Source organism: Sorex fumeus, unplaced genomic scaffold (genome assembly GCF_029834395.1).
Source record: "Sorex fumeus unplaced genomic scaffold, SorFum_2.1 ptg000011l, whole genome shotgun sequence".
Classification (NCBI taxonomy): Eukaryota; Metazoa; Chordata; class Mammalia; order Eulipotyphla; family Soricidae; genus Sorex; species Sorex fumeus.
In genome coordinates, this window is record NW_026606068.1 from 704,785 (window position 1) to 732,432 (window position 27,648).

General features: G+C 47.3%; 1 protein-coding gene across 1 annotated transcript in view; it reads right to left on the reverse strand.

The window, feature by feature from the left end:
• Positions 1-27,648, reverse strand: part of WLS (Wnt ligand secretion mediator) — a 123,427-nt gene that overhangs the window by 41,585 nt on the left and 54,194 nt on the right. Inside the window, exon 3 of the mRNA XM_056110866.1 lies at positions 2,316-2,440. Coding sequence (XP_055966841.1) covers positions 2,316-2,440 — 125 coding nt within the window. The remainder of the gene's footprint in view (positions 1-2,315; positions 2,441-27,648) is intronic.

Below are 27,648 nucleotides of genomic sequence, written 5' to 3' on the forward strand. Positions count from 1 at the left end.
GAAAATCAGGCTCTTTAGAGGAGAAAAACAGAATTCAGGCTCTATCCCAAAGCCGTGGTCCTTTAACTGAGATCACCAGTCACATCTCAGCGATGCAAGCCCCCCATGCAGTTTTTAATTAATTTCTTCCACTGCACCCAAAGATTTGGAAATGAGAGTTATTTCTTTTTCTGGCTCCTTCCTGTCTCGCTCTAACCATTCATTATACCTCCAGCTTCCCCTAAGGGCAGACCCCAAAACAACTCCAGATGGCTTTTTGCTTTGGGTGTGGAAGGACAAAGCAGGCATGGGGAACAAAGCATCTACCTTTAGCAGACTGAAGAAGAGAAGCAATGAGACCTTGTACAGGGGGTAGGGAGATTGTACAGCAGTTAGGGCGCTTCCTAACATGCACCATATTTAGGCTACATTCCCAGCATCACAGGCGCTCCCAAGCATCGTTTGGTGGAGTCCTGGAGGGTACCACTGGGAGTGGTCTCCAGACCCTAGTAGGGGTTTCGATTCTAAGGGTTGTAGCTGTGTGCTGAGGACTCTTTGTCTCCTATGAGCTCCCAGGTTACGTTAACGTGGCTACACCTGCTGTGACTCTGGTGTCAGGAAGAAGGAGACTTCCTCAGTGTCACAAAAGGTGCTGGTGTGAACAGGGTGGTTCCCCCAACACAGCCCAGCTGGACATTCAGCCCACTTCCTCTTTCATTTTCAAGCATATCTCAGATTAGATGTGCAATGTCTGGTCATTACGTGTGTGTCCTTTCCCACCTCCTCAGTCCTTAGAGAGACCCCCAAGACACGTTTCCATTCAGCAAACGAAGTAAGCTTGACGCGTAGCGAGAGGCCGAGGGCAGAGGCCACAGTCTGTTTGGCTTCAAATTCATGCTCTGAACAATGCTGGCACTGTGCACCCTCTGTTGCCCTTTGCAGAGAGGACAGATTGTGCTGGGCCTGGCCTTCTGAGGCTCCAACCTGCCTAACCATTTAATGGAGAATCCTAACCCTGAAGTTACAGGCAAAACCCAAGTTGGGCAAGACCAGCCCTAGGGCAGGGGTGCAGAGGAGGGGTCCAATCAGTGGGGTGGGCACTACAGTTATCCAAGTCCTTGTGGAGAGACTCAGATGAAGACAGAATGAAACATCAAACATGTGTTTGGGTGACCTTGGGTCTCTCACATTCTTCACAGCAAGGAAATGAGAACATTTCTGTATCCAGAGGGACATCAAAGATCACCCGGCTAGTGAGGCTCCAGGCCAGCTCCCTGAAGGAACATGAGTGACCAATAGCAACAGTTAAGTTTGGTTCAGTCTTCATCTTCACAGAGACACTTTCAAGAAAGGCTGGGGGACCCTGAATCTTCGGGAAATGTATGTGTGTGTGATGAGTACCCAGCATTTGAAAAGGGCCCCCAGCGGGTCTTGATCCCATCAAGTTCCATGATTCTTTTAGGCAGAGATGTCATCTCTGCTTTTGATTTTATGAGGACTCTCAGATCTTTGTCCCAAAGGAAATGTCTTCTTACTCTTCATGCTCAGCAATAACCTTCCTAGGAAGGTAGGCGTTAGGGAATGATAAGTGTTTTCCTGCCAACATCAGAGAAGCAAAAGCCCTCTACAATTGAGAAGACCTTAAGGTATAAGAAGTCACAAATGAACTAAGATTCTTCCACTAGGCTGTGGCATTCACTGGGACTGTCCGTCCACAGGAACTTGGGCACAGAATCAACCTAAGACACAGAGACAAGCACTGATCTAAAATGAAGAGAGTTTGAGGTGAAGGGGGCCAGAGCGATAGCACAGTGGGTAGGGCATTTGTCTTGCACACGGTGACCCAGGTTCGATCCCCTGAATCCCTTAAGTCCTCAGAGCACCTCTAAGAATAATTCCTGAGTGCAGAGCCAGGAGTAACCCCTGCACATTGCCGGGTGTGACCCAAAAAAAGCAACCCTAAAAAATAAATAAATAAATAAATAAATAAGCTGAAGAGAGTCTCAAGACTCTTCATGTGAATACCTTAGTCACATTGTCCACACACTTTCAACCATTAACCAAAACCAAAAAACCAAGAGCTGTTTGATGGAAGTTTTCCAGAAAAACAACTCAGTCATTTCAAACAGACATTCTTTCTTCTGCTCTTTCTCCCTTGGCAAGAATATGACCTACAGATCCAGTACCCTGTTCTCAGCTGAGAACTCTGGCCAACTTCTGTTGGTCACACATGCCGAGGAACACATTCTCTAAACTACAAGGCAAATATCCTCCCCCCCACCCCCAATCCCACCTGGAAAACCATCGACCACTCACGTAGACAGCAGCTCTCGTACCTTGGGGGATGTGAAGGTACATTTGAGCTTCCGGGGCACTCTCTCGTGGGCCATTTCAGTCCACTCAGCCAATGAGTCATCACGGTAAGCCAGAGAGACATCCATGGACACTTCCGCATTTTCTCCTGGAAAAGAGGGATGCACAGTTCAGCAATGGCTTCTAGGAAGATATTTGGGAGACAGGGTTAGACTGTTATGGATACTGCCAGGCCAACCAAGTCTAACATTTCTTTCTTTCAAACTTGAAGGACTCAGAGGATGAAAAGTCTAGGCTGGTTGCTGGGTCTTTGTCACCCTCCAGGACTCAGTTTCGCTCTGTGATCAGTACATTGCATGCTGCTTGGCACTTTCGGTCCTACCTCTGCCCATACAAGTTCCCCCCAAGCTAAGAGCATTTTTCCTGGAAAGCATCACAGGGGGCTTGAACTCTGTACCTCATCGTCCCATACCTTCTTGTCTCTTTGAACTACAGGTGTAAGTCTGAAAGTAGCCCCTGTTAAATAATCATCTAGAATGATTTCCCAAATAGGCAATACCAATGCCCTGGAGGGGTAAAGGTTGTAGGAATAACCCAGTGGGGACAGAATAACCTGGGTACAATTCAGTCAGGGTGTTAACAGGGCTCTGTTTGATTGCTGAAGGAAGGTAGGTTTCTCAGGGGTGTACGCAATGAGTGATTTTATTTCTGAAAAGGGGGCAGTAGGCCAATTAAGTTTGGGTACCTCTGCTCTCTAAGCTTTCCAGTACATTATCTTTACTTCTTTAAAGCCCCAAAGGCCCTCTAATATGAATGATGTGAAGAAAAAGCGTGGAGAGTCTCTGAAGTTAAACACATCCCCAGGTAAGAACAAAGGAGTATGCACACAACCGCACAAATGAATGTCAGCGTAGACTTCTCATCAGTTAAGGGGTGAAAATGGGTTGAACTCATTAAGGAGACTTCATCAACAAAAATGACATCATCCATTTTGTCTATTTTGTTTACTTATTTATTTTTAACTTTTTAATTGAATCGCTGTGACACAGACCATTACAAAGCTGTTCAAGATTGGATTTCAGTCATATTGTATTGCAACACCAATCCCTCCACCAGTGTACATCTCCCAGTACCAGTGTCCCCAGGTTCCCTCCCATCACCCCCCATCTCCCACTCCCTGCCTGCCTCTGTGGCAGGCACTTTTCTTCTCTCTCTCTACTTTTGGGCATTGTGGTTTGCAATATTGATACTGAAAGTTATCATGAATATCCCTTACCTATTTTGACCCTCAGATCTCGTCCAGTTGTGATCATTCCCAGTTATTGTTGTCACAGCAGTCTTTTCTCTGTCTTACCTACACTCAGCCTCCCATGCACTTGTGGTTAGTTCCAACCACTGTCCAGCCCTCCTAACCCTTGTTTTCCCTGGCCATGGATATTCTTCTTCTGATAAATATATATAAATATAAATATATATATATATATATATATATATATATATATATATATAGCTGGAGCGATAGCACAGCGGTAGGGCGTTTGCCTTGCATGCAGCCTACATGGCCAACTCAAGTACGATTCTTCCACCCCTATCGGAGAGCCCGGCAAGCTACCGAGAGTATTTCGCCCGCACGGCAAAACCTGGCAAGCTACTCGTGATGTATTCGATATGCCAAACACAGTAACAGGTCTCACGATGGAGACATTACTGGGCCCGCTCCAGAAAATCAATAAACAACGGGAGGACCGTGACCATGATATATATATATATCGCTCCAGGTCTGGAGCGATAGCACAGCGGTAGGGCGTTTGCCTTGCATGTAGCCGTCCTGGCTGAGCCGGGTTTGATTCCTCCACCCCTCTCAGAGAGCCCAGCAAGCTACCGAGAGTATCTCACCCCACAGCAAAGCCTGGCAAGCTCCCCGTGACGTGTTCAATATGACAAACACAGTAACAAGTCTCACAATGGAGATGTTACTGGGCCCGCTTGAGCAAATCGATGAAATATTAGCACAGCAGATAAGACATTTGCCCTGCACACGATCAACCTGGGTTCGATTCCTCTGCCTCTCTCGAAGAGCCCGGCAAGCTACTGAGAGTGTCTCACCTGCACAGCAAAGCCTGGCAAGCTATCTGTGATGTATTCAATATGCCAAAAACAGTAAAAATTCTCACAATTTGTTATGAGATGTTACTGGTGTCCACTTGAGCAAATCGATGAACAATGGGAGGACAGTTCTATAGTGCATACCACAAATGAACGTAGTCATTCTGTATCTGTGCATTTCCTTCTGACTCATTTCACTCAGCATGATATTCTCTATGTCCATCCATTTATAGGCAAATTTTATGATTTCATTTTTCCTGACAGCTACATAGTATTCCATTGTGTAGATGTCCCATAGTTTCTCTATCCATTGTCTGTTCTTGGGCACTCAGGTTATTTCCAGATTCTGGCTATGGTAAATAGATCTGCAATGAACATAGCAGTGTAGATGGTTTTCTGCTGTGTCTTTTTTGAGCCTCCAGGGTATATTCCCAGAAGTGGTATTGCTGGGTCAAATGAGAGCTCAATTTTTAGCCATTTTATTTTTTTAGTGTGGCCTACCTAGTGGTACTCAGCGGCAATTGTAGAGTTACCCTGGCACCAGGTGGTTCTAGGATGGAATGCTGGGCTTCCTATCTGGTAAATTCATGAGCAGACCAGAGATTCAACAATTTTCTTATAGGAGAACAGAGTGGAAGCAGAATTTCTGGATAGCCACAGGTATCAGAAGAAGCCAAACTCCCACTGAAGAAATTTTCTGGAAAAACAAGTGACACATCCAGTCACCAATTCCAGCTGGATAAAAATCTAAATAACCTGGGTGTTGCAGAAGAACAAAAAGGGTGCTTGGCGGGGCCCTCGGATCATGGTTCTCCATCGCTGCCTCTCCGCTCATTCTGACTTGAGGACTAAACACAGTGTACAGTGTCAGGACTGAGGACAGGCTTCAAGGGTCCAAGAAGCAGGGCTGGAGTGATAGCACAGCACATAGGGCACTTGCCTTGCATGTGGTTGACCCAGGTTCAATCCCCAGCACCCTGTTATGGTCTCCTAAGCCTCACCAGGAGTGATCCCTGAGCTCAGAGCCAGGAATAAGCCCTAAGTGCGTGGCCCCCAACAAGCAAAATAAAAATAAGAAGCTCAGGGAAGGTCTGCTTGGCTGAGTGGAGCTCAGTCTGTGTAGCGTCTTGGTTAGGGCCAAGCCAGTTCCAGCTGCCCCTTACTGAGCATGTGCAGAGGTGAATGGAAGCCAGACTCCTGTTAGGCACCAAGCTCCCAACCCTCCACTTCTTGGGGCCATCAGATAGTACAGCAGGTAAGGCACTTGCCTTGCACACGGCTGATCCAGGTTCGATTCATTACCATATGGTTCCCTGAGACTCACCAGGAGTGATCCCTGAGCACAGAGAAAGGAGTAGGCCCTAAGCACCATCAGTGGAGGCCCTAAAACAAACAAAAAGTCAGCTCTTCTGGGGTAGAAGGAAGCTGGATGAGAGAAGGGATCACTAAGTCAGTGATGGTTGGTGGAATCATTCGAGATGGGAGATGTGTGCTGAAAGTAAAGGACCAAACATGATAGTCTCCCGGTATCTATATTGCAAGCCATAATGCCCAAAAGTAGAGAGAGAGTATGGGGGAAATTGTCTGCCATAGAGGCAGGGGGAGGGCTGGGAAGGGGGTGGTGGAATACTGGAGGTATTGGTGGTGGAAGATGTGTACTAGTGGAGGGATGGGTGTTCGATCATTGTATGACTGAAACTCAAACATGAAAGCTTTGTAACTGTATCTCACAGTGATTCAATAATAAGTAGATAAATAAATAAAGATTTTAAGAGTCAGCTCTTCATTTCTCATATGGGCACTAGAAATGAGAACTTGGAACTCTCTTGGAGGGCACTTGTCAAACCCTTAGAAGCAAAAGTACAAATCTCAGAATCTCTAAGGGATCTAAGGTCTCCATTTATAGGTTATGCTTCTACAGTTCAGAGCTGTGCTGGTCTTAGAACATGGGTGGGGGATGGAGAGATAGCATAGTGGGAACTTGCTAGGGAAGGGAACTTGCCTTGCATGCAGCTGACCCAGGTTCAATCCCCATATGGTCTTCTGAGACTGCCGGGGTGATTCCTGAGTGAGGAGCCAGGAGTAACCCTTGAACATCACAGGGTGTGGCCCCCAAATAAAAATAAGTAAATAAAAAGAAGAAAAAGAACATAGGTGGAATGGATGCTTAGTCTGGCTGCTGCATGTTTATTTATGACCAGTGGGAAATCTTATTTAAAAATGTAGAGAATTTTCCTTAATTGTGCATGAGCAAATCTATTTCAGCACTATATCAATGAAAAAAATATGCCTCCAAGGATTTATGAAAAGAACTGGAGATAGATTGATAATTTTTAAAAGGGCATTAACACAACTGATCCAAGCCCCCATGCCCTTCTCAGCCACATTTGGACACAGAATTCCAAGGATTTCTGGAATTCTAAATTCCAACTTCAGCTCATCCTTCAGGTATATGCAGTACAAACAGAGGCTAGAACTTCACTGGCTTAACAGCCTATTGGCCTGGGTGCTAGTTTGTTTCCTAGGGAGCCCTGGGTAGGGAGCCTTTCTTAGTTCCCTCCTGTGGGCTTTGCAAATACTGGAGTGAGCCTGTGTCAGGGCCAAGAGACTGGGAACAGACAGGTTTCCTTCTGACCTGCTTGCAGCTCTAAGCAGTATCCCTCCCTGTCATCTGGGAGTCCCTAGAGATAAAGAACTTTTGAGAATGTTATACAAAGCAAACAAACCCTTCAAACATAGCTTTTTATATGCAAACACTCTGTAACACTCCCCAACCCCCCGTGGCTTCCATGCCTATGTCTTTGTCTGAGTTGGTATTCTGACACCCCTGCAAAGAGGGCCTGAATCTTTCCTGTCAGTTAATGGGTCAACTGAGGTCCTAAAATAGTAGGTAACTTGCCTGAAGCCATGTCGTTGGTTACAGTAAGTAGAAGCAAGTGAAATGTCTTAAGAGACTATCTATTTATCTTTATATACTTAAAAAGAATTTTTTTAAGGGAGAGTCAGTGAGATGGTACAGAGGGTTATAGGTACCTGTTTTGCATGCACTGATTCTGGTTTGATATCTGGCATTGTGTGTGATCCCCTAAGCATGCCTGCCAGTGACCCCTGAGCCAGGAGTCAGCTGTGGTCAGTGAGTACTGCTCAGCATGCCTCCCTTCCCCCAAAACCTAGAACTGGGAAGACAGCTCAAAGGATGGGAGCACATGCTTTGTATGAAGTCTTAGTTCTATCCTTGACACTAAATGGTCCTATGAGGCTAAGAGGAATTCTCAGAGTCCTGGGGCAGGGGTGGAGGTAGGGGTGGGACACACAGTAGCTCCCAAACACTGCCAGGTGTGTTCCAAAAACAAGCAAAATTTTAAAAATATCTTTTTAGCCCTTCTGATTAAAGTTACATCTGCTAGCCATTCAATACTTGCATTGCAGATCACAACACCCTAAAGGAGAGAGAGAGTAAAAGGGAATGCGCCTGGCACAGAGGCGGGGTGGGGGGTGGGGGGGAAATGGGGTAGGGGATGGGAGGGTTACTGGGAACATTGGTGGTGGAGACTGGGCACTGGGGGAGGGATGGGTACTCGATTATTGTATGACTGAAATGTAAGCATGAAAGTTTGTAAGTCTGTAACTGTACCTCATGGTGATTTATTAAAGGTAAAGGTAAAGGCCCTCCCGTTGATCGTCGATTTGCTCGAGCGGGCCCAGTAACGTCTCCATTGGAGATTTTGTTGTTACTGTGTCTGGCATTTATTAAAAAATTAAAAATTAAAAAAAATTTAAAAATAGTTACATCTGTTACTGTCTCTATCAGTGACAAAATATAAAGTGCAAGTCTTTAAACAAGGATTCAGTGGGGGTGGGGGGGCAGCGCAGAGCACAGTATACGGTAGGGGGTGGGGAGCAGAATAACTCCTGCTCTCCTCCAGATCTGTCCCTGTAAGTCCTGCACTCTGCCAGCAAATGAGAAGAATCCTGGGGGTCCTTGAACCACAGAGGTCTTCAGCCCCAGAGCCTCAGGCTTGAGATTGGTTGGCAGAGTATCACCAGGGTGTCCTGGAGTCCCAGATGCTTTGGAAGACCCTGTCCCCAACAATGCTGCACGCAAACTTCTCTCCTTGACCCTTGTGTGTGTCCTTTAAAGAAACACAGGGTAGAAGTATCTTAGCCCCAAAACCTGAGACTAGGAAGAGGCAGAGCTGGGACACCCCTCCCCTGAGCCCCTGCTTTGGAAACCACCAGAATTCAAAAGACCCTGAAGCTGGCAGGCCACTCACCCCTGACTCCAGTGAGAGAGGACGGGGCATGCTTGAAATAGGCAGGGAGAAATATGTTTGGAATTCTCCAATCTGAGCCTTGTGGGAAGAACGGCTCGAACCTGCACAACCACATTTCCAAAACCGACTGCAGACACGAGACATGACCCAAACAAGGTGGAGCTGGAAGGTAACAGGGTCCACGCTGCGGTTCTGTTCTGACCACGGGTCCCGTTGCAGACATGTGGGTTTGGCCTAGAAGTGAAGCTGAGGCGTACGGATTACCTAATCCTCTCCCTTGGGCAAGAAAAGCCAAAATTTTGGTTGCTCTGAGACATTTCTCGATTTTTAAATTTCAGTAATGAATAAGTAAGAGCAATTTAATTCCATTCAAAATGGCAGAAAATCTGCACAGGTCAGAGGATTCAACTCCCTGAGTCACCCTGGAGGGACTGTGTTTCAAAACAGCCCCCACATCACTGTCCCTTTTCCCCATTTAACTGTCCAATGGAGTTCTTTCTTTTTTCTTTTTTTTTTAATTTTCAATATTTTATTGCCATACTTAATATAATGATTATAAAAGTATAGTATATCTCTTTTTTTATTTATTTATTGAATCACCACGAGAACAGTCACAAAATCTTTCAGTTTAAGTCTCAGTCGGCCATATATTTCTAAGGCTTCTGTTACTGTTCATAAATTTTAACACCTGTTCTGTCTGTTCTCACACATCACCTACTTACTTCCCATATGGGCTGGGGCCTGGGTTTCATGCTTTCTATTTATGAGCTAAGTCTGACTTCAGAAAGCACCTCTACAACTCAAAATAGCAGATTTAAACATAGAGTGCAACAAGGATTGTTGCTGTCATTCATGGTGCATCTTAAAAAGCCAGCCAGCCAACCAACCAACCAACCAACCAACCAACCAACCAACCAAACCAAGTACAGCAGACATGTACCTTACCTTACATGAGACTGAAAAAAACTGTCAAGCTTACAAAACTGTTGGGTTTGATAGCTGACATCTCATATGATCCCATGAGCCCCACCAGGAGCAATTCCAGAGCCAGGAATAAGCCCTGAGTACCTCTAGATGTGGCTCCCAAACAAAAGCAGACAGTAAAACCCATCCCAAAACCTTGGTCAAGAGAGATAAGGAGTTGGTCTTGCACAGTGCAGAGATTTGATTCCACCACCACATAGGACCCCCGAGACCCAACAGGAGTGCTCCCTGAGCATCGCTGGGTGTAGTTCCAAAAGAAAATAAAACACAAGTGAACCCCCAGAAAACCCAGGTATGCGGGACTTTGTGACTGAGAACTCTGGGTTCAACAGGACTGGGAATGGAGATCCTCTGCCCGTATCTCCCTGTCTCTGGCAACTCAGCAGTCATGTCCATAAGTCACTCCTGGTTGGTACCAGATCATCTCGTCCTTGGCCACCATCCAGATCACAAGTCCTTCACTCCTAGAAGGGAGCAACGTGACTCTAGAACCATGCTGCTAGACCCTACACCAGGCTGTTTCACTCAGGGCGACCCAGAAGGGGGGGGTGGGTGAGACCCCTCCCTACCCCAAGAGACCCAGCCCCGGGAGCTGAAAACCTCCAGAACTCAACTGCCACCATGCTCACAGCAGCTCTCCACATGCTCTGACCTGAGCCTCACCCATGAGTAAACATTTTCTTGGACCACGCAGCTGCATTCACGGCTGGCCATGAGACAATTCATAAGACAGACCCTACCCATATTCCAAGAGTACCACACTACATGTGATGAGATTCAAAGTAGGAGAACCAACCTTTGAGGGAAATATTGTATTATTTCGGTTCTGCTTTGGGGCAAGGGCTGGAGGTCAGGATGGAAACACTCAAATTGCATCGGTGGGAAGGTGTAATGATGGTGGGATCGGTGTTTGAATATTAAATGTAATAAAATATTGTGAACTACTTTATAAAATTTTTTAAAAATGAAAAAAGAAACCAAACAAAATAATACAAAACTACAAAATCCAAAACAAACAGAAAAACCACCCAAACTCTCCTGGAAACTTGGCCTCTCCAGGGCCTCTTCTCACTGGATGTTATGATGACCTTCCACCTGGAGACTCTCGGGTTTCTTACCTACTGGGGTAGAATTTATTTCTAGGATTGTGAGATTACCAAATCAATTAATCTACAAAAAACAAATTTCTTAGAATAGCATAGAAAACATGAGGGGCTGCCTCTTGTGATTTCATCAGGGGCGTGAGACTCTTCTACATCCCTTCTACTGAAAATAATGACCAGGTTTCAAGAGCGCGCACTTCCCTCTGTGAACCCCCATGCCAACTGGAGCACACGGGACTGAGGAAGCCGCCAGGCGGGGAGGTCAGCTGTCTGAATCATGCTCTCTTCTGACTCCAATGGACTCAGAAATAAAGTTCAGCTTTGATGACTGTGTTGCATGTAATAAAACGCTGGTTTCGTGACTCCTGCGTGGGCAATAGCCCCCAACCTCCTACCCCCGCTTCCTGGAGATAATGAAGGGGAAGAATCCAATTTGAACCCCATGGGAGAATAGCAGGAAGACCAACGTTACCTCTGGCTCTTGGAGAACCTTCCTATAAAAAACCAGGACACTGGTTCTACCAGTTCCGTGGAGGAAAGTTGTCAGGCATGGGCTCAGGGCTCTAATGCATTTAAGATGGTTTTGCACATCTACACCAGGCCAGCCACTTGGCTATCCTAGCTGCTTGGGCTTTAGAAACACATCCTGAATTGGATGGAAAATTCCCTTGGATTCCTGGGAAGGGGGAGGTGGTGTGGAAGGTCCGTACCCTTATTCTTGCCATCTTGTTACAGGGCATTGTCTCGACATGAGGCAACCCACATGCCAGGATTCTGCTGGAGCAGTCCCAGACAGAAGAGTGGTAGAGAGATCAGCATCTGTCCACACTGGGACGCTCAGACTAATCCTATCTGGAGTAGTTCCCTTCCCACCAGGAGAAAGGCTTTGGCCCCTACTTTCTGAAAGATCAGTGGGAAATCAGAGAGGAGAACAAGTCTTCTGTAGAAACCTAAAAAGGGGAGAGGGACAAAGAACTAGAAACTACTGAGTCCTCCTCAGGAAGCCCAGGAAAGCTCTTTGATATAAGAATGGTCTTGGCAGAGAAGGGAACATTAGGACAGTAATGGTTGGAAGGGATTGCTCTGAATGAAAGATGCGTGCTAAAAGTGAGCAAATGACCAAACATGATGGCCTTTCGGTATCTACAATGCAAATGAGAATGCTCAAAAGGGGAGAGAGAGAGAGAGAGAGAGAGAGAGAGAGAGAGAGAGAGACAGAGACAGAGACAGAGAGAGAGACAGAGACAGGCAGACAGAGACAGAGAGAGACAGAGACAGAGCTACACAGGGAGGGAGGGAGGAAGGAAGGAAGGAAGGAAGGAAGGAAGGAAGGAAGGAAGGAAGGAAGGAAGGAAGGAAGAAGGAAGGAAGGAGGGAGGGAGGGAGGGAGGGAGGGAGGGAGGGAGGGAGAAAAGTGCCTTCCATAGAGGCTAGAGGCAGGCTAGGTGTGGGTAGCAGGAGGCAGAAGGAGTATGTGGGATGATACAGAAGATATTTGCTCGAGCGGGCCCACTAACATCTCCATTGTGAGACTTGTTGTTACTGTGTTTGGCATATCGAAAACATCACGGGTAGCTTGCCAGGCTCTGCTGCGGGGTGGAGGAATTGAACCCAGATCGACTGGGTCAGCCACGTGCAAGGTAAATGCCCTACCAGCTGTGGGGGATATTGGTGGTGGGAAATAATACGCTGGTGGAAGGTTGGGTGTTGGAGCATTGTATGACTGAAACTCAATCATGAAAGTTTTGTAACTGTATCTTACAGTGACACAGTACTTCAATTAAAAAAAAGAAACTAAAAATATTTTTTAAATAAATGGTCTTGGGGCAGGGATGCTGGTGGTGAAATGATGAACCATGAGGTATCTAAACATTTCTCTACATAATACATTCTAAGATAGGTAACTGCCAGCCATGACAGTGCCAAGAGTTTGGGGGCCAAACAGACCTGGGTTCAAATTCTTTATTGATTCCATTCTGGCCACAGGACCTAAACCAAGTTTGGTGGGGTCATTTTCCAAGACTACTGACAGGAGCACTGGGAACAGAATCACCTCCAAAAGCATCAATTCCCTCTTCCAGTCAATCCTGCATCTTTATACGTGTTTTTTTTTTTTCTTTTTGGGTCACACCCAGTGTTGCTCAGGAGTTACTCCTGGCTCTACACTCAGGAATTACTCCTGGCAGTACTTGGGGGATCATATGGGATGCCAGGAACTGAACTCAGGTCGTCCACGTGCAAGGCAAATACCCTCCCCACTGTACTATCGCTCCGGCCCCAATTCTGCATCTTCAGATGAGACCTTTGACCGATTAAGTGGAAATAAAGCAGGGAAAGCAGAAGGCAAGCTGCTTTGGAGGCAAGAAAGAATTATTTTATGGTTGTCAAAAGCTCTGAGGTTCCCCAAGAAACCTGGATTTTCCTGGGCCCTGGCCCCTGGGCGGGGAAACAAAAAAATGAAAGATTTCCAAATGTTGCTCTGTGTTCCCACATTCCGAGGGGGAGCTGCCAGGGCCAGGGTTTGTTTGGGTAACCTCAGAAGGAGGCCTTACAGCCAACCTCCACCCGCCGCTGGCAGACGGATAATGGGAGGTTATTTCTGCCCGCGTTCCTTCCCCATCAAAAACTCTGTGACCTGGTTTGTATTTTCTTGATGCTTTCAATTAAGGAAATAACAAAACCAACCCTGTCCTTGGTTAGGCCTGGCCAAAAAAAAAAAAAAAAAAGAAAAAGAAAAGAAAAAAGAATGAAAGAAAATGAGCTAATTATAAATGTGGCCTAGGTTGTTTTCTTACGATGCCTTGCAGGGCTGGGAGTGAGCGGTTACATAAATGGAGGAGTAAAATGATTTTGCAAACCAGCTTAACAGTTTCATTCCTATTCCCTCTTTCCAGTCTTCCCTCTCATGGGAAGCCTGTGCTTTGTGGAGAAATAGTTTCTCAAAGTTTCCATGGGTAAGAAGGCATTTTTCTTAGCATCATCAGAATGGTCCAGAGCTATCCGGGGAAGCAATGCCTCCTGCTTGAGGTAAGCTGACAAGGAAACACGAGAAGGGTAAGAGAGACAAGGACTCACGTCAGGCCCTTTGCTAATTGTTCAATGAAAATACAGCCACAGGAGCCAGGGAGCGGGCTCAAAGGCTTGGACACTTGCTTTGCATGTTGGAGCTCCTGGTTCAATCCCTGGCACACACACCTCCCCCACCCCTACCCTCAGTACCCGCCCCCCTAGGACTGACCCCTGAGCACACAGTCAGAAGTAACCCTGAGCAACAACATGCAGGCTTGCAATTATTTTTTAAAAGTCCACTTATGCCAGAGCAATACTACAGCAGGGAGGGTGTTCGCTCTGCACACAGCGGACCCGGGTTCAATCCCCAGCACCCTATATGGTCCTGAGAGCTCTGCTTGAAATAATCCCTGAATGCAGAGCCAGGATTAAGCCCTGAGCATTGCCTGGTGTCGTTCAAAAATAAATAAGCAAGGAGCTGGAGCGATAGCACAGCAGGTAAGGTGTTTGCCTTGCGTGCAGCCAACCTGAGTTCGATTCCCAGCATCCCATATGGTCCCCCGAGCAACACCAGGAATAATTCCTGAGTGCATGAGCCAGGAGTAACCCCTATGCATCGCCAGGTGTGACCCAAAAGGCAAAAAAAAAAAAAAAGGAAATAGGGATACACTTGGTAACCTTCCAGTATCTGTATTGCAAACCATAGTGCCAAAAGGAGTGCAAGTATGAGAGAGAGAGAGAGAGAGAGAGAGAGAGAGAGAGAAGAAAAGTGCCTGCCATAGAGGTGGGGGGTGGGAGGTGAAGGAAATTCGGGGACACTGGTGGTGGAAAATGTATACTGGTGAAGGGACTAGTGTGGGAACTGAAACCCAATCATGAACAACTTTGTAACTGTGTATCTCACCGTGATTCCATTAAAAAATAAACTTAAATAAACAAATCCACTTATGGGGCTCAGAGAAATAGCTCAGGGGTTATCCCAACTTTGCAAGAGCAAAGGATGGAACCTGAGTTCCATCCCCAGCCCCACATCTCTGCTTTAGCATCAACTCTCCTGGCGGGATGTGAGCACTGCAGGGAGAGGTCCAGGTTCTCTGAGCACTGCCTTGGAGGTCCTCAAAAAGAATTTTTAATAAAAAAACTTTTTAAATTAAAAATGGGCTCCTACCTCATGGTGTTTCACTAACAACAATTTTTAAAAAAATGTAAATGATGTAGAATGGGCACTGGTGGAGGGATGGGTACTGGATCACTGTATAACTGAAACCCAAGCACAAAAATTTGTAAGCCTACAACTGTACCTCATGGTGTTTCACGAATAAAAATTTTTTAAAAAAAAGGGCTCCTACTTATTCCTTCCATGGTCTGTCTCTTCAAGGTGAGCTGTGTTAACTGTTCTGTTAAGCAAATAAATCTGAAGTCACACAGGACTCTGAAAGGTTACCCCTGGACGGTCAGCAGCGGGTGATGAAGACCCCTCCCTCCCTTCCCGAACACTTGTCCCTAAGAGTTTCAACTGCTTCCTCTGGGACGCCCATCACTGGTCAGTCCATATTTCTGTCCCGCCTGCCTGTCTGATCTGGTCACTCACCTCCTACTGCTCATCTCTCCTTCAGGAGCTCAGGAAGAAAAGTGGCCTGATCCAAGCCCCAACGGGCCCCCACTGCTGAGTGAATATCACTGGGCACAGCCCCAGAACCCCCAAGCACTGCTGGGGATGCTCTCCTCTCCCCGAAGAAAAGTGAAGAAAAGGAAAGCAAAATGACCCCATGAGTCCTCTCTGCTCAGCAGGTCTGGCGGGTTTCACAGCTAACCCCACCGCCCACCCCAGCCCTCCTCCCTGCCAGGGACAGAGGCCACCACCAGCTAAGACCTGGAAGACGCAAATGCAGGATCACTGCATCCATTCTGCACCTGTGGCCGGAGAGGCTATGCCGTCTTCAGTCTGCCGCGGAAACTCCTTCCTTCCAACGCTAATATCCAGGCTCTGTTTGCACCCGGGCTCTAGTCTCCCAAACTCCGTCCACTCCTTTTCCAGGCTGGTCATTTCAAAGATAGTCCAAACACAGCTTACTTCTGCTTTGCACAGGGGGAAGCACTCGGCTTGGGCTCTGGGGACAGACAGCCTGGGACAATGGCCTGTTGGCCTGTGAACTGAGCACCGTGGAGAAGCTGAGGACATCAGCAGACCCATCCCCGAGGCCGAGCTTCAACACTGAACACAAGGGACAGCCAGGGCCCAGAACCCCTCAGGCATTCCACCAGCAATGCTGAATGCCATTGTATATATAGTTCCTACTAGGGGTGACTTGATAGACTCATCTCAGCTGGCACACCCTACCTGTAAAGGGGTCCCCCCTTTTAAATGAAGCTTCCTTTTTCTCTGGGGCTGTCCATAGTTCCTGGGATAAACCTCTTCTCATCTTCTAGAATTCTCTGGGCTGAGGTCTGCCTTCTTTTATCCACAAGTCTCCCATAAAAGTATAACCCAAACAAAACAGGACAAGGTTCTCCCTGTATCACCCCATGCCCACAGCCCCTGGCATGTCTAGAGCCTGGCCTGGATCTGCCTCCCCACTTCCTGTTCAGACCATTGGGTATGTACCGGTCTTGCCTGCAGTCCTGGAGCTTGTCTTTCTACAACAGTTATTCATCACCTTTGCCAAATTCATGGGTAGTATCCTTCTTTCTCCACATACTCCCATCACCCCCAAATTCTCCCTGTCACTCCCTGCCACATCTCTATGAGTTTGCGTGGACACTTCAGTCCACTTCCTTTCCCTCACCTTCAAAGACCTCAGGAAAAGGGCCCTCTTCACATCTGAGCCCCTGCTTGCTTCAAAGACAGGGGGCCTATTTCCAGAACAGGGGAGGAAGGGGAGTTTTGAAGGGGGTGCTCCTGTGGGAGGGTCATCTCCACTCAATTCTATCTGAATCATAAGGTGGGTGGCCCATGTGCCCAGCTCACGAGGCCTGGTGAGGGCAGCTGGGGAGACAGGGTGAAACCACAGAGCTAGAAAGCAGGGTGCTGACAAGGTCTAGACTTTCAGGATGAAGAAAAGCAATAAAAGGTCAGGATGAAGAAAAGCAATAAAAAGGAGGGCCTCTGAGGTATGCATGACGTTGGCCCATGCCTGTGAACTGAGCACTGTAGAGAAGCTGAGGACATCTACAAGAAGAGCCTTGAGGAAACTATAGACAAGAATGTGCAGAGATGAAAGATCGTGCAAAGGTCCTGGGGTCTGTGTCAAGGGTCTGCCTACCTACTCAAACCTGTTTTACCAAGAACTAAAAACCCAGAGAACCTGGTGCCACTGCTGAGGTGGAGCCACCAGTCCCCAGAATCTCCAAATGCTGGATACCGGGTTCAGTCCCACTCATTTTCTTTCCCCTTATACTAAATATTATTTTGTAGGGGCCTTCCCCATGTTGTGTTGAGGGGACCCAGAGTTACCTCTGAAGATTGAGGTAGGGGGGAGGTGGAGCTGAATAGGGCTGGGGATTGAACTCATAGCATTACATCTAACCCGTGGGTTATCTATCCAGCAACCTAGATCAAATAGTTTTAAGGACCTGCTAGCTTTCACATAACAACAGTTTGAAACCAAAAACCAAAAGACAAGGCAAAGTCCTTGAGTGTTCTCAATTGTTCTCAGGGAAGTGAAAAAGACAGGAACGGAAATACACATTAACCCAGGTGGTAAATACAACATGGGAAATTCATGAAAGCACATGTCATACCCAAAGCACAGGTGAGGGCATCAAGGGATGAAGAGACAAGGCAGGACCTCAGGTAGTCTCACCCATCAGAAGGAATTCCTGGCCAGCTGCGGGCTGAGGACGCAAGTGCTCACCAGATAAACCCAAGTAGAAGGAGTGACAGGCAGAGGGAGCCCCTTGAGCCACCCTACCCCATGGCAAAAGCAAAGAAGCTCAAACTTATCCAATATGGTGGGGAAAGGAGCAGCAGGGAGGGAACCAGCCGGGCTGGATAGCAGAGGAGGTGGATCAGAGAGGGGACCCACTGCCCGCCAACAGCGTGGAATCCTGGATGGAGGGACGTTTAGAGATGGCAATGTGGCCCTTTGCGACATGGGTTCAGGGGATCTGCAGGCTGCTCAGGCTGATGGCACTGGCACAGCCCTCTCAGCAGGCGTGTGACTAGCTACTGTCCAAGCAAACTGCACCAGAGGGCATCAGTCCCTCTGCCCAAGAAATCTGAGCTCAACTCTGACAGCATCATTTCTGAAAGAGGCAGAGAAATCAGAAAAGGGTTGGAGCTATAGCACTGTGGGTAGGAAGGGAGCGTGGCTCGCATGAGGCTGACCAGGGTTTGATCGCCAGTACCCCATATGGTGGTCCACGCCCACCAGGAGTGAACCCTGAGTGCAGAGCCAGGAGTAAGCCCTGAAAACTACTGGGTGTGGTAAAAAAAATGAGTGAGAGACAGAGCGAGAGCAAGAGAGTGAGAGAGCGAGAGAGAGAGAGCGAGAGAGAGAGAGAGAGAGAGAGAGAGAGATGGGGGGAACGCACTCAGAAGAGCTGTTAAGCACTGGAAGGATATTGTGGCAACTGCACTTCCCCACTGGACCAGTCAGAGAGAAAACAAACTTGACAAGAGGCAGGAAAACTATTTGGTCTTCATCTCTGCTTTCTCCCCAGGAATCCAGTGCACAGAGCACTTTCAGAAACAGATTTGATGGCAAAGACTGCCCCCTCCTTCGCCCCAGCCCCTCCCCTCCCCCCTCCCTCCCTCACCCCAACCCCCTCTCTCTCACACTCTCTCTCTGCAATTAGAGCAGAGAGCTCCATTCACACTGAATCTAAAAATAGATGATGGCAGGGTTCAGACTGACAGCAACATTCTCACACTGGAGCCAGGGAAGGAAAGGGCTGGCTCATTTCACGTAATAACTTCCCCAACAGGGAGCTTGCAGAGCCCAGGACGGAGAGAACACCCAGGTCACTGCTTCCAAGAGCTGGAGGAGGCGAGGGTCTGGCTCACGGTGTTTGTCAGTGCTCCCCAATCCTGGGGAAACCAAATGGCGGCGCTTTGGGCCCCCAATCTGGCCTGATTCTTGCCGACAAGGGTGCTGGCCACCACTGCTGCTCACGGGGTCCAAGTCAGAACATTCCAGGGGCAGGATGTGCCCTTTGAACTTCACTCAGGAAGGCTCTGAAAGTCACTGCATTTTCTAGATAAGATAAATGAGCATTATTTTTCCTCTCCTCCCCAGACCTAAATTACACTCTATCGCCTGGGGCAGGAAAGAAAGTTTTCCAGGAAATAAACAGTGATGGGTTGGGTGTGGAGTGGAGGTGGAATACCAGGCAGGGAAGAGGAACAAACCACCGTGTCTTTTCCTGGGTCCCCAACCAGTTGCCTCCTGGTCTGCCCTGGGCAGGGAGGGATTTGTGGGGGTACTTCTACAGAGACAAGGGCCTACTTGTGGGCCGGGAAGCAGCTCCCCTCATAGTTCATTGCTAGCCCCCAGATCTGGGTTGCCTCTTGTGACGCTGCCAGCCCGCTGAATGTCAGCTGCCCGCGTACCCAGCATTCCCACGCACGCCACCTCCATCGCCCTGGTGACTGAGCTGTTTCAACAGCTGTGTTATTGCTGGAGTCCCGCCAGGGTTATTCAGCCCAAGGATTCGTGTGTGGGGAGTGAGTGCATTCGGGACTGGGGGTCCTCTCCTTGATCCACCAGCCAGGGTGTTCCCTGAATGTGAGCTCCCAGACAATTATGGGTGACCACCCATGCTTCTTGGGACAGCACGCAGAAGCCGGAGTCTGAATAGCCCTGAGAAGTTGGGAGCAGGGGTGTCGGGAAAGAGAAAGAAGCAGAATAAGGACTTCAGCTCCAGGGTGAGCTGGTCCGGCTTCGATCCCTGAGTGCAGAGCCAGGAGTAAGTCCTGAGCATGGCTGGGTATAACCCCCAAACAAAAAACAAAACAGAGTGAGCCCTGGAGACCTCCATAGCTCCCTGTTCCTCCCCTTTCTCTGTCTTTCCCTTGGAATCTCCTCTCTTCTCTCCAGGAATGCCTCTTCACGACATTGACCCAGAAGCTAACAACAAACCCCCACACTCCCCATTCTCCCATCACTGAGGTTCACCTAGGCTCATACTGCTTTGAAGTAGGTGAAGTTTCCCTTTCATCCCTGCACCCCAGAACTGACATTTCTAGTCCCTTACTCAGACCCTGACTAACCAGTGAACAAATCAACCAACCACTGAACGAATCAACCAATGACTGAACAAGTCAAGCAACCACCAAACAAATCAATCTGCTCTTCTCTCTTACCTCGAGGTAAGAGAGGACCAGGGAAAGGGGCAGCCCGGTGACCTCACTGCCCTAGGGCAAGACCCACTTCCATTTCTCAGTCATTCTAGTTCCACCTAAAAAAGCCAGCTCTGCCTTTTGAGTGCTCTTCAAGAGTCATCTTGAAAAATTCTTTAATACCAAAGAGTCCACGTCTGGTAGAATGGGAAGTTCTCTGGGCTGATGGAGAGACGGAGAGAGATAAATGGGGAAGGCCTTGTTCAATCCCTGGCACCGTACAGTGCCCAGAGCACAGCCAGGAGTCAACCCCATGCACTGCTGGGTTTGACCCCCCCCCCCAAACCAAGCAAACCCCAAGAGTACAGCCAGCTGGCCTGTGCACGGCTCCCACCTGGGAGTCCTGGGTATCACGCAGTCAAATGCCCTCCTAAGGGGCATTCTCATCTCTCAGCCCCAAACGGGAAACTGAGGCCCAGGGTCAGGCAGCAAGGGCGGTGAGGACAGACTGGTCTGCTTTCCCAGCCGAACCTGTCTTCCAGGAGTAAGAGCCCATTTCCTGCTGGAGAAACACACCACTGAGGATCTGAACAACCGGAGTGAGTTCTCTCTTCCTCTCTCTGTGTCTCTGTCTTGTCCATCTTTCTCCCCCCACTCCTCCAACACAAACAAAATCCTTTAATCCTTTGCCCACTAAGATCCTTTTAGCTTAAAAGCAGTAATCTAACCCCCCCCTCCCTCACTTCTTCACTGCCTTAGGTCAAAGAACAAGCCAATAGTTGCTGCCCTTTGGGGCCTCAGAAAGGCTCTGGACCGACAAAGGCCAAACTCAACCCCACCCAGGAAGAATTCGTCAGTGGCAAAACCAGAGGTGCAGGGCAGTCCGAGAGAATTCTGGCATCATCAGAAAATGATGCATTGCAAACATGCTGCTGCCCCTTCCTCCCCTGCCGCCAGACTCCAACTCCTCCCCCCAACCCCAAATTCTTGGTGCTGCTGGCAGGCACCCAGATACCAGAAGGGATGCCCTGGGCTTCTCGGAAGAGCTTTGTTTCTGTCAAGTTTTCGGAAAGGAAAAAGTAGGCTAGAAGCAGCCTTTTATTTCCAAGCTACCTTTTCTTCGTTCCCATGAATGAGGAGAGGGGCAGATGAGAGCCAGCAGCCAGGGAGAAAAATAATGTGGCTGGTGGAGCCTGACCTCACGGATTCCTGCCGGCAGAGAAGCCCGAGAGGCAACATTTAATTGTGGAAAAACCTGCCTTGCTCTCCTCTTATCTTTTTCCTCTGTGACTTAAACCCACAATTACTGGCAACCCCTAGATTCGGAGTCGCTCAGCTGGTGGCGGCGGCGACGGCGGTGTCTGTAGCCGCACAGCCGAGGGGCGTCCAATTCCACCGGTCTCCGAAGCAACCCTCACCCAGCTCTGGGGCTTCTCCCATTAAAAAGTTCACAGATGCCCTCCTGGCGGGAGTGCCCCTGCGAGGAGTTTGGATGAGGAAGGAGAGAAAAAAAAAAAAACATTTTTTAAAAGCCATGTGATTTCCAGCAGCTGTTTATAATTCAAAGGACCAGCTCTGACTCTCAAATCCTGAATTCCACATTTCCTTTCTTTCAGGGCCTTTTCTTACGGATCAAACTCCCAATTTCTTAGGCTGGTCATCAAGGCAACTCGGCGACTGGCCCTTCTGTCTTGTCTCTCTGAGATGCAGTTCTTAGACTCCCTGACAAACAGGCTTCCTGTCCGTCTGTCATGTTGTAGCATCTCACTGAGAAAGAATAAAGATCTTAGTTTTGACTGATTCATCTGCTCAACAGGTAATTTGAAGAAGGGACTTGGTGCCCAGAATTCCAGCTTGAAGAGGTATTAACCGAACACCTCTGCCTTCCTCTTCACTTATTGGTGATTTTCTTCCAAACACTTTAAGCATGTGCCCCTGCTTATGGGTACCAGATCAAGCCTGTGCACCCACTGTAAGGATGCTGACAATTTCCTACATCTTCTGTCCTAGGCTTCTCTTTTTCTTTTTTACTTTTTTCTTTTTGGGTCACACCCAGCGATGCTCAGGGGTTACTCCTGGCTCTGCATTCAGGAATTACTCCTGGTGGTGCTTGGGGGAACATATGGGATGCCAGGGATCAAACGCGGGTTAGCCGCGTGCAAGGCAAATGCCCTACCCACTGTACTATCCCTCTGGCTCTGCTCTGGATCTCTTAAGTCTGATCAACACCCACTTTGGGCCTGGCAGGCACTACTTATAAACTCTGGAGCCTGAGTTCTTACATTGAGATCTATAAACATCTGAATTCCAAGAATGACCTTCAGGACTTCGGTAGCTATGGGAATGTAAAATGTATGCCTGGAGTTTCAGCACACTTTCCACCCAGTTGAAGATCCTGAGATCCAGTGTTAACTTGGAATGACAGCCTGGGGCCAGCATCACTATTTTTATGAGCCTGGCTGTGCTGCCTCTCTGTCTAGGTCCTGCCTCTCTCTCCCCAGAGCTCACATTCCTCCTGTCTGATCAAATCTAGAAATAATAAGAATTCTCCTTTATTGAGCATTTACTAAGCACACCAAGCATGTCCTCTATAAAACTTTGTATTTTTCCAGTTTAGTGCTGAAAGCCATCCTACTAGGAAGACACTATGATTATCAATTTTATGGATGAAGAAAATAAAGTACAAGGTAGTTTCGAAACATACGCCAAGTCACGTAATTCGTAAGTGCTAGGTTGGGGATTCAACCTCAATTTTTTGGATTCCCAGAACAGAATAAGGCTGTTCTTGTCCCTTTTTTTGTCCCTAGATGGGACAGAGTCACCAATTTCACCAACTTCTTTATATCTCCACCTTTCCAGGCTAAGTTAAAAAAAATAACCAATACAATAAGATAATTATGTCTGCCCACCCCTGTTCATAGAACACTCTGGACATAGAGCACTGAGTGCATTGTTGTAATTTTTCTGTTTCTCTTGGATCAGACTGTGAGCTCCCAACTAATTATTTTGACTACATGCCGAGTATTTCCTGTGCCTGGGGCTGTGCTAAGTATGGGGATACAGAGATGAACAAGAAATGCAGTCTACCGTCCCTGGCCTCAAAACTCAGTCTGGCAGGAGAGAGAGAGAGAGAGAGAGAGAGAGAGAGAGAGAAGTAAATGAAAAGTAAAGGAGGAATGTATTTTTTTTGGTTTGTTTTTGCTTATTTTTTTGTTTTTGGAATTGTATTATAATTTATCTTAAATTCAGAACAAATGCCAGCATAAGATGGAAGTTCAATAAATAGGCGATGAATGAAAGATAGAAGTTGGGAAGGGGGCCTTAGAAGCTGGACTCTTAAATTAAAGACCTACCAGTCCTTCATGAAAAGTCTTTGAGGTTATTTATATACTGACTCACCTAAAAAATGTTTCCTGTGTTGGGTGTCTATGATACATTTTTTAATGTCAGACTAAAAATACACTTCCAGTACACCAACCCTGTCTGCCTACCCAAAGACTAGAAATGAACACAAGGTATCATGCAGCAAAATAAAACACAAGAAAATGCACTCAACACTAAGTTGACTTAACAAAGGGCATCCACCTCAATTGGAGGGTATCCAATTGGAGGTTAATTGGAGGGATTAACACTGGGGGTTATCTATTTACAAAGATGAAGAGAACTTAGGAGATTTGTACAGAACTAAAGAATTTTGTGATGGGGCTAGAGCGATAGCACAGCAGGCCGGGTGTTTGCCTTGCACATATCTTACTCGGGTTCGATTCCCAGCATCCCATATGGTCCCCCAGCACCGCCAGGAGTAATTTCTGAGTGCACGAGCCAGGAGTAAGACCTGTGCATGCCAGGTGTGACCCAAAAAGAAAAAAAAAAAAGAAAGAAAAAAAACCCAGAATTTTGTGAGGCTCTGTGCAAAAGGGTTAGAGAAGACTGTAAAGACTGTAGCACTGTCCTCCTGTTGTTCATCGATTTGCTTGAGTGGGCACCAGTAACGTCTCCATTGTGAGACTTGTTGTTACCATTTTTGGCATATTGAACACGCCACAGGGAACCTGCCAGGCGCTGCCGTGTGGTTGGGATACTCTCAGTAGCTTGCCTGGCTCTCTGAGAGGGATGAAGGAATTGAACTTGGGTCAGCTGCATGCAAGGCAAACGCCCTACCCAATGTGCTATCGCTCCAGCCAGAGAAGACTGAGCCTTTAGAAATCATGGAGTCTCTTTTCTGCCTGAGAATAGGAAGTGAGTCTGTAACACAGCCCATTGACTCTGGAGAAAGAAAATCATGGAATTCCCAACAGCATACACTTCCTTACTTCACATCCAGGCCCCAGCTGGGAGACTTTGGACCTCTCTTCCTCAGTCTCCTCAATCAGTCAGGGAGAATTATTGAGATGGCCGGGTGAAAGAGTAAATTTGCCCTAATCAGAGATGATTTGGTTTTGAGTCACAGGATTTCAACCAAACTAGTTTAAACAGACACTAGCAGCAGGACCTAGGGTATCTCAGGAAACTCATGGCAGAAAATGCAGACAAGCATGGGACCTTGGAGGGAAAAAGAGAACACTGTTGGGAAGAAAGTCATTGCTTGTAGCCAATAGTAATTACACCCCATGGTGTTCACCTCTACTTTTCTTTTTGCCTCTGGTTGTTGACACCTTCTCTGCTTCTGCCTGTGTGAATGGATGAGTCATTCATCCACCTAAGGATGGCTTCTTGGCCAAGTGCCCTGACAATCTTTCAGGGTAAGTGCTCATCAAAGTGTTCCCAGGATCCTAGAAGCCCAATTTCCTAGGCCCTTTCCCCTAACTACCACCAAACCCAATCCCAAAGGGATGGGGATTGCAGACCTTGTGGCCAGCTGCCCACTCAAGCAGACAGGCTGGAAGCCGGCATTTGGAGTGGGAGGGTGAGAAGAAAGGTAAGTTCTACAAGGAAGTAGTATGAGATCAAAGCAAACGACTGAGTACAAACAACGGCTAGCATCTCTGCCAGCATTTCTGCCGGCATCAATGTACAAGGGCGCACTGAAAAGAAATCACCATCCATAGGTCGAGATAGTACGGGGATGGTGTTTGCTTTGCATGCTGTTGACTCAAGATCAAGCCAGGAGTAGCGACCCCTCCCCCCCCAACCGCTTCTTCCCTTCCCCCCCCCCCCACACACACACACACTACCAGGGTGAGGCCTCATACTACAAACTCTTCCTTTTAAAAAAATCATGACCCAGTGTAAGCTCTCACTCTGGGCATCTATGTGACCCCACCCCCACCCTCCATCAGCTTTTGCTTAGAGAGTACCAGGAACGGGCCTTTTCGTTGCTGTACACTTTGACTAAGGGGCAGTGAGTATTCTTTTTTACATCATTTTTATTAGCTTTAAATATTTTTCATCTTGGCCTAGAGCACAGGGCCTTCAGAGCAACTGCCTTGTTGCAAGTTCAAATCCCAGCTGTCCTACAGGCACCAAACATAATCCAGGCAGCTCTGTTTGCCTTCAGATTATGAGACTGATGCGCTGCCCACTGCGCTAAGGAGGCAACCCTGGCAAGAGCCTGGCAAGCTCCCCGTGACATATTCGATATGCCAGATACAGTAACAACAAAGTCTCCAATGGAGACATTACTGGGCCCGCTCGAGCAAATCGATGATCAACGGGAGGGCCTCTGTTTGCCATCCACAGGGTCACAACTTCCAGCAAGGGCCATAACTAGAAAGATGTGGGAGTCCAGGTCCATGAAATGTGACCATGGTGAGCACCTATATATGCACCCCCCCCCCCCAGGGATCTCTGATAGGCACCACAACTATAACTTACTGGCTCAAGTACAGGCAGTTCATGCCACCACCACCACAACTAAAGGAAGATAGATGTCACCAAGCCCTGTGGCCAAGGGAATGAGCACGGCAGGCTGACGTGAGACCCAGAGCCAGGAGTGCATACAGCCTCAAGTCAACAACAACATCAACAACAAAGAAGGGAAAGTGGAGGAAGGAACATATAAATACTTCCAATGAGCTACTCTTTGTGAGAACAGGGATAATGTGTGATTTAGATAATGGGAATAATGGCTCAAGCAGCGAAGACAGATTTGTGTGACAATAATTTTAGGAGAGAGCCACAATGAAGGAAAATACAAAACCTTAGAACATCTTGCTTTTTTTTTTCTTTTGGGTTATACCCGGTGATGCACAGGGGTTACTCCTGGCTTTGCAGTCAGGAATTACTCCTGGCAGTGCTCAGGGGACCATATGGGATGCTGGGAATTGAACCCAGGTCGGACGCATGCCAGGCAAACATCCTACCCATTGTACTATCTCTCCAGCCCCAGAACTTCTTCCTTGAAAAATTTCTCAGATTTTCCTCCTAACGTCTTTATCATTCCCTGCTAAGGCCCTGGCAGAACTTTGGCATGAGTCCCAAAGTCCAAACAGAGACAAGAGGTTGATATTAAGGAAAGGACCTTTTTTACATTGTCCCCCAAACTTCTGCAAGTAGAATTCCATCTACCTTTCCTTTTCCATCGAATTTCTCTTTGCTTTCAGAAAATAATTTTGCTTCATGCCTTCTGAGGTTACCCAAAATAAATAACCTCACATTAGCTGCATGATGACTGACTGGCATTTAAATACTGACAAGAAAACCCATAGATGGAGCAGAAGGTGAAAAACAAAAACACCTTATCCATGGGTGTGCTGTCAAGGAATCTGCTGGCTGCTCTACCATTCACCTTCACTTTGATGACACTGGACTTTTTATTTTAGGAACCAGGATCTACTTGTTATGGATGCAAAGAGAATCTCTTCATTTACATTCTAAACTTGGAGCAGGAAACGAGACACGTGGGGCAGCACAGCTGTGGCTCTATAAACAGGACCAGCCTACCTCTGAGTCTCCGTTCTAGACCACATGCTGCAAAATACAGATTGGGGGATTTTTTTTTTTTAACAACGAGAAGAGACACCATTCTAGAAAGACCAGTGCAACTTCTATCCAGGAATATCAATGTCTGCTGTTTGGTTGAAAGTCTGTGGAGCTCTATCGGGTTAAGTGTACACCTGGTTGATGTCCCACTAGTCATATGAACTTTATAGTCTCCAGCCAGTGGTACTACTGTGAGCAAAGAGAACTAGTGTTAAAGTTTCTTCTTTTGGTAAAGCCAGAGAGTTAGTTCTTTGACAGTTTTCTGGAGGAATTTCTCACTTGAAAACGTGAACAACGACAACAAAACTCCTAACCATCTTAATCGGAACATGCATAGAGATATGACTTAAATTTTATGTAGGAAAATGATAATTTATTTGGTCTTTAAATTAAATACACAGATGCTTCACATACTGAGCAGCACTCTCCCAGGGCTAACTTCAATCACATGGTTGATGTTTACCAACAGTTGCTGCAAATTATTCAACAAGATGGATGAAGAGTTTCATTCCCACTTGAGACCAGCCCAGTGCAATCTACTTTCCAATGTGAAACTGACCAGTCAGTCAAAGGATTGGTGGAAAGAAGTGGGAGAAAATGGGTGGAACACAATATACATGCTTATTTTAAGACGCATATTAGGAAGGTTTTGGAGAAACCCAAAGTTTTCTATTAAACT